General features: G+C 41.2%; 1 protein-coding gene across 1 annotated transcript; it reads right to left on the reverse strand.

The window, feature by feature from the left end:
- Window positions 1-1,865: 1,865 nt before the first annotated feature.
- On the reverse strand, window positions 1,866-5,007 carry LOC138902111 (uncharacterized). The gene is made up of 5 exons (XM_070189924.1): window positions 4,731-5,007; window positions 4,227-4,337; window positions 3,233-3,500; window positions 2,715-2,965; window positions 1,866-1,870 (listed from the first exon to the last, which is right to left on the reverse strand). The coding sequence occupies exons 1-5, from the start codon at window positions 5,005-5,007 to the stop codon at window positions 1,866-1,868; spliced, it is 912 nt and encodes a 303-aa protein (XP_070046025.1).
- Between the last annotated feature and the right edge of the window lie 1,487 nt (window positions 5,008-6,494).

Below are 6,494 nucleotides of genomic sequence, written 5' to 3' on the forward strand. Positions count from 1 at the left end.
GAAACATGAGGTAAAGAACTTCACTCGTGAGTCTAAAAAACTTTGTAAATCCTGAAACATTTATAATGTCATGCACGTGCGTGTAAATGTTGTATCATGCATAGGTATATGTGTACATAACTTCATCAAGCCTCTAAGGGCATCCCATTATATCATCTCGGCCATTGTGGGCAAAATTATCAACATATACCAGCTGATCAGGTGGTGGTGCGTATATAACGCCGTAACCTTTTCCCATATCCTATATACATATAATATACGCGTATATAACGCCATCTGGTCATGGGTCAATGTACTAAATGAATGAAATGCATAAGAAATACGTTAATAAGATTTCTCGGAATGTTATAAAATCAATATGCCCTTCGGATAAACTTTATTAACTACGTATTTTTCTGAGACCCATAAACAGAAAATATAATAATAATTCACATAGGAAATCAAGAACATAAGCATCTCTAGTATTTCTATAAATAGAGTCATTTATGAAAGTTGTGCGTTTACTCGTTTCGTTTGTATCGTATGTATCATGCCAAAAGGAAAGAAGGAATAGCCTTATCATACCTCAAATCGTCAATGCAAATCAACAACAAGCTTATGGCAACTAGCGCGCCAACCCTATAACAAATAAATATGTGTACAATTTAGATGGAGGTAGTATATTACGTATATCAAATGATAACTCGATTCTAAAATAAAACGAGCAGCATTTCCCCTGATTTTACTGCTCCCTCAAGCTTATTATAGGCGAGATACAAACATAATACAATAAGCAACTCAAAACCAACCTAATTACAATTCGGGACCTTCAATACAACAAAACCCCCAAATATACCATAATACACCCAATCAACAAGTTATCAATTAGCATGTACCTACAATGATGAGTGACCAACCTACTACCCTACCACATGTGGCATTTATCCACGCCCTTTTTATCCTTCCAAACTCCATAAATCAGCAGCACAATAGACAGCCCAAAAGCAACACGAAACAACCCACAAAACAGTCCACTACCAGTCAAATAACTCGAACTCACGGCTTCCGATCACCGTCCCGTGAGGTCTAATTATTAGGAAATGACTTTATCAATTTTTCTTGATATTTTAAAGCTTAAATACAGACATTAGAAATTTTATTAACTTTTAAATACATTCCAAAACTCAAACTACAAAAAAAAAAAGAGAAGCGACATAGCAATACTTACGTCATAGGGATCGTTCTGATGTTATCGCTTCTCGATTTTGTACCCGGGATGTTAGTATTATTTAAAGCACATTAAAGAGCTCAAGGACCATTTTTATGGTGTCCTCTGGTCAGATTCTATGTAAAAATGAAGGGAGATAGACGAGTTAAAACATATATATCAAAGGGAGAGAGACGAGTTAAAACATATTCTATTTGAAAAGTCAAAGAGGTGCTAGCTTGGCACCCTCTCATTCACCCATCTTCAGATGCTTATATCTTTTTATCCGGATATCATATGAACGAACGATTAAGAGCGTTGGAAACTACATTCCAATACCTTCAATTTTGTATATAATATGTCCCAAAAGACCTCATATAGCACATGAAATTTATTTCTCAAAAACCTCTGTTACAGGGCAAATCCTTAGTTGGTTTTTCCGCAACTTTAATCCGATTTTTTCCAAACTTTATATGTTTTATCCAAAAATCATATATAGTAATGTTATGACTTTAAACTCATTTAAATCATGATTAACAAGTCTCATGCTCATTATACGTCACCTTGGGACGCACGGGGTGTAGCAATCTTCCCTCCTTAGAAACATTCGTCCTCGAATGTTAAACTCCCAGATATTTATAGAAATTTTGGGAGAGTCTCCTCTATAATGGTACAACTATCAACCTGTCAGACAGAAAACCCAACAATACAAAGCCACACAGAGCCACAATCATCAATAACACCAATGGTCTCACACGACCAATGACAATAACTAACATAAGAATCAATACCATATACGTACCTAAGGTTGTGATGTCTTAGTCTGATCCTCCTCCGGAAGTGGAAACAAGTGAGGATACCTAGACTTCATGTCTTCTTCAGCTTCCCAAGTCATCTCCTCCACATTATTGTGCCTCCAAAGTACTTTTACCGAAGATACGTCTTTAGTTCTCAATCTCCGAACCTGTTAATCTAGTATAGCAATGGGAGCTTCCTCATATGATTAGATGCTCTGTGACCTGAACACCATCAACTGGAACGACTCTAGAAATATCTCCAATACACTTGCGGAGCATAGACACGTGAAAAACTGGATGTGCTGACTCCAAGTTGGAAGACAAGTCTAACTCATATGCTACCTGGCCTACTCTGCATATGATCTTATAAGGTCCAATGTACCGAGGGATAAGATTTACTTTCTTACCGAATCTCATAATGCCTTTCATCGGTGATACCTTTAGGAATACCTAGTCATCTACCTGAAACTCCAAGTCTCGTCGTCGATTATCTGCATATGACTTCTGATGACTCTGAGCTGCTAATAGCCTTTCCCGTATAAGCTTAATCTTCTCAACTGCCTGTTGTACCAACTCTGGTCCTACTAACTTAGTTTCCCCAACCTCGAACCAACTAATAGGTGACCTACACTTCTGTCCGTAAAGAGCTTCGTATGAAGCTATCTGAATACTGGAATGATAACTATTATTATATGCGAACTCAATAAGTGGAAGATGATCATCCCAGTTACCCCTGAAGTCCATCACACAAGCCTGTAGCATATCCTCCAGTGTCTGAATAGTACGCTCAGCCTGACCGTTTGTTTGTTGATGAAATATTGTACTAAGAATTACTTGAGTCCCCAATCCTTTTTGGAAAGACCTCCAAAAATTAGCTGTAAACTGAGCACCTCTATCTGAGATAATAGATATAGGGACACCATGAAGTCGTACTATCTCCTTAATGTAAATCCTTGCATAATTCTCTGCTGAATATGTAGTCCTGACAAGCAGAAAATGGGCTGATTTTGTAAGTCTATCAATAATAACCCAAACAGAATCGAACTTACGCTGGGTACGAGGTAAGCCTATGATGAAATCCATGTTAATCACTTCCCATTTCCAAGTCGGAATCTCTATAGCCTGCAATAATCTACCAGGTTTCTGATGCTCAATCTTAACCTGCTGACAATTAGGGCACTGAGCAACAAACTCTGCTATATCCTTCTTCATTCCGTCCCACCAGTATATTCCCCTGATATCATGATACATCTTCGTCGCTCCTGGATGAATGGAATAACGAGAATAGTGAGCTTCTCCCATAACCTGTTGGCGCAACCCTGCTACATTAGGAACACATAATCGACCTCGATATCTGAGGACTCCATCTCTTGTAATATCCAATGATGTCTTCTCCTTTTGAGGGGTTGTATCTCTGTAGTGAGTTGGCACAAGATCTTCATACTGACATTCCTTCACTTCAGTTATTAGAGAGGATGTTGCCGTGTCCTGAATAGTAACTCCGGTACCACCTGAATCTAGTAATCAAACTCCAAGATTAGCTAGCTGATGAATATCACAAGCTATCTCACTCTTCTCTGGCTATAAATATGATAAGCTACCCCTAGATCTACGGCTGAGGGCATCGACTACTACATTAGCCTTTCCTGGATGGTATAAAATATCAACATCATAGTCTTTTAGTAGCTCCAACCATCGCCTCTATCGTAAATTCAATTCCTTTTGCTTGAATATATACTGAAGGCTCTTATGGTCTGTATAGATATCAACATGAATGCCATACAAATAGTGCCTCCACATCTTTAGTGCATGAATCACCGTGGCTAACTCTAAATCGTGGGTCGGGTAATTCTTCTCGTGGTTTCTTAGTTGTCTAGAAGCATAAGCTACAACCTTACCATGCTGCATCAGTATACAACCCAATCCAATGCCTGAAGTGTCACAATAGATAACATAACCATCGGTCCCTTCTGGAAGTGTCAGAACCGGTGCTGACGTCAATCTATCCTTCAATGCTTGGAAACTCTACTCACAAGCATCAGTCCACTGAAATTTAGTTGCCTTCTGAGTCAACTTTGTCAATTATGCTGAGAGGGAAGAAAACCCCTCTACAAATCTCTTGTAATAACCTGCTAAACTCAGGAAGCTATGAACCTCTGTCGGTGTCGTAGGTCTAGGCCAAGTCTTCACTTTCTCAATCTTTTGTGTATCGACCCGGATACCCTCACCCGAAATAATATGACCAAGGAAAGCTACAGAATTCAACCAGAATTCGCATTTAGAGAATTTTGCATACAACTTCCTTTCTTGTAGATCTCTGAGCACAATACGCAAATGATCTGCATGCTCAGCCTCTGAACAAGAATAAACCAAAATATCATCTATAAATACAATCATGAACAGATCTAGAAAGGGGTCTAAACACACGGTTCATCAAGTCCATGAATATCGTTGGGGCATTGGTCAAAACGAACGACATAACACCAAACTCAAAGTGCCTGTATCTGGCCCTGAATGCTGTCTTTGGAATATCCTTCTCTCTAACCCTTACCTGAGGTACCCCGACCTCAAGTCTATCTTTGAGAAACACCTGGCACACTGTAACTGATCAAATAAATCATCAATCCTCGGGAGCGGGTACTTATTCTTGATCGTCGCCTTATTCAACTGTGTATAATCAATACACATCCGCAAGGAACCATCTTTCTTTCTCACAAATAACGCAGGTGCTCCCCACGGTGATGTACTGGGTCTAATAAAGCCTTTTTCAAGCAAATCCCTCAATTGTTCTTTCAACTTTCTCAGATCTGCAGGTGCCACTATATAAGGAGGAATAAATATCAGCTGAGTATATGGTAATGTGTCAATAGCAAACTCAATCTCCCGCTCTTGCGGAAGGCCTGGAAGCTCATCGAGAAAAACATCGGGAAACTCATTAACCACTGGGATAGATTGAAGGGTTGGTGACTCTGCTTTCACATCCTGTACCCAAACTAAGTGATAAATATAGCCCTTTTTGATCATCTCCTTTGCCTTGAGATAGGAAATAAACCTACCTCTTGGCGATGCAGTATTACCTTTCCACTCTAGAACTGGCTCCCCTGGACACTGGAACCGAACCATCTTTGATCTATAATCAACGTTAGCATAACAAGAAGCCAACCAATCCATACCCATTATAACATCAAATTCTACCATATCTAGCTCAATCAGGTCTGCTACTGTAGAACGACTAAGAACTGCCTCTACCACAGCCGACTGGTGCTTGTGATCCTTGCCTAGGGGGGCGTACTAATGATGACAAACTAGCTATAGATCCCGCTGGCTGAACTATACCTGCACCACCTCTCATCGGACAATCTCTCATAACGTGGCATGGATAACCACAAGTATAACAAACACCCAACCCCACAAGGCACTGCCTGACATGATGCTTACCACACTGAGCATATCATGGCAAAGATGGCCTCATCTGACTTGACTCACCCCTATACTGAGAACGAGAGGCCCTGGAACTCTGACTGGGCGCTGAATATATGGAACGATCAAATCTCCTACCGAAAAACTGATGGGGTGTACTAGCCGATGGCTGAGCTGAATACCTCGGGTACTGCTATCTCTGACCACCTCGAAACTCACCAGAAGGACCTGAAGATCTCACTCTCTTACTCTGGCTCCTATCATGCTCACGATCGGCCCTCTACTTCTGCTTACGCTCCTCTACACCCTGAGCGTATGCCTGAATATGAGAAATATCAATGCTTGGATGAAGTGAGACCGACATACAGTCATTGAGCAGGTGCGGCTCCAACCCCATCACGAACCGGTGAACCCGATCCTCTATCTTAGCTACAATAGTGGGAGCATACCTAGCCAAAGAATCAAACTGAAGGCTATACTCCCGAATACTCATATTACCCTGTCGAAGGGTCAAGAACCTATCAACTCTGGCCCGTCTAAGCTTTGGTGGCAAATAATGATGAAGAAAAGCCTTTGTAAAATCCTGCCATATTGCTGGAAGGGCATCCTCACCTCTGGATAACTCCCACGACTCGTACCAATTAATTGCAATATACCGAAGTCTATAGGAAGCTAGCTCAACTGACTAAATCGTAGTGGCCTTCATTACCCTCAAATTCCTCTGCATCCTATCGATAAATACCTGAGGGTCCTTGTTTGGATCTGCTCCAGTGAATATCGTAGGGTCCAAATTAATGAAATCACGAACCCTCGCACTAATATCCCTATCTGCATGACCAATACCTACCTCCTGGCACCGAGCCTGTGCGACCACTAATCGAGTCAATAGCTGAATAACATCTCTCATCTCCTGACCCGATGCATCTAGATGAAGAGCTGGGGGTACTGGAGCGGGTGCTGGAGTTGGTGCCCCTCAGATCTCCTCTGGAGAGGGCAGGGTATGTGATGTCTGAGATGGAGTCTCACTATGCGATTCTCCCCGAGACCTGGTAACTCGTGGCGCTCTACTTGTAGTCTCATCATCCACGGAC

This window comes from Nicotiana tomentosiformis, chromosome 11 (genome assembly GCF_000390325.3).
Source record: "Nicotiana tomentosiformis chromosome 11, ASM39032v3, whole genome shotgun sequence".
In the NCBI taxonomy this organism is placed as follows: domain Eukaryota; kingdom Viridiplantae; phylum Streptophyta; class Magnoliopsida; order Solanales; family Solanaceae; genus Nicotiana; species Nicotiana tomentosiformis.

Excerpts from the sequence above, each read along its gene's own strand:
- LOC138902111 (XM_070189924.1), bottom strand. The coding sequence starts at position 5,007 with ATGATCAAAAAGGGCTATATTTATCACTTAGTTTGGGTACAGGATGTG. Across the intron at positions 4,338-4,730 it reads AAAAGGCTTTATTAGACCCA|AGGCTGAGCATGCAGATCAT; the intron begins GTACATCACCGT and ends ATTCTTGTTCAG. Across the intron at positions 2,966-3,232 it reads CATCCAGGAGCGACGAAGAT|GACTACATATTCAGCAGAGA; the intron begins GTATCATGATAT and ends TCTGCTTGTCAG.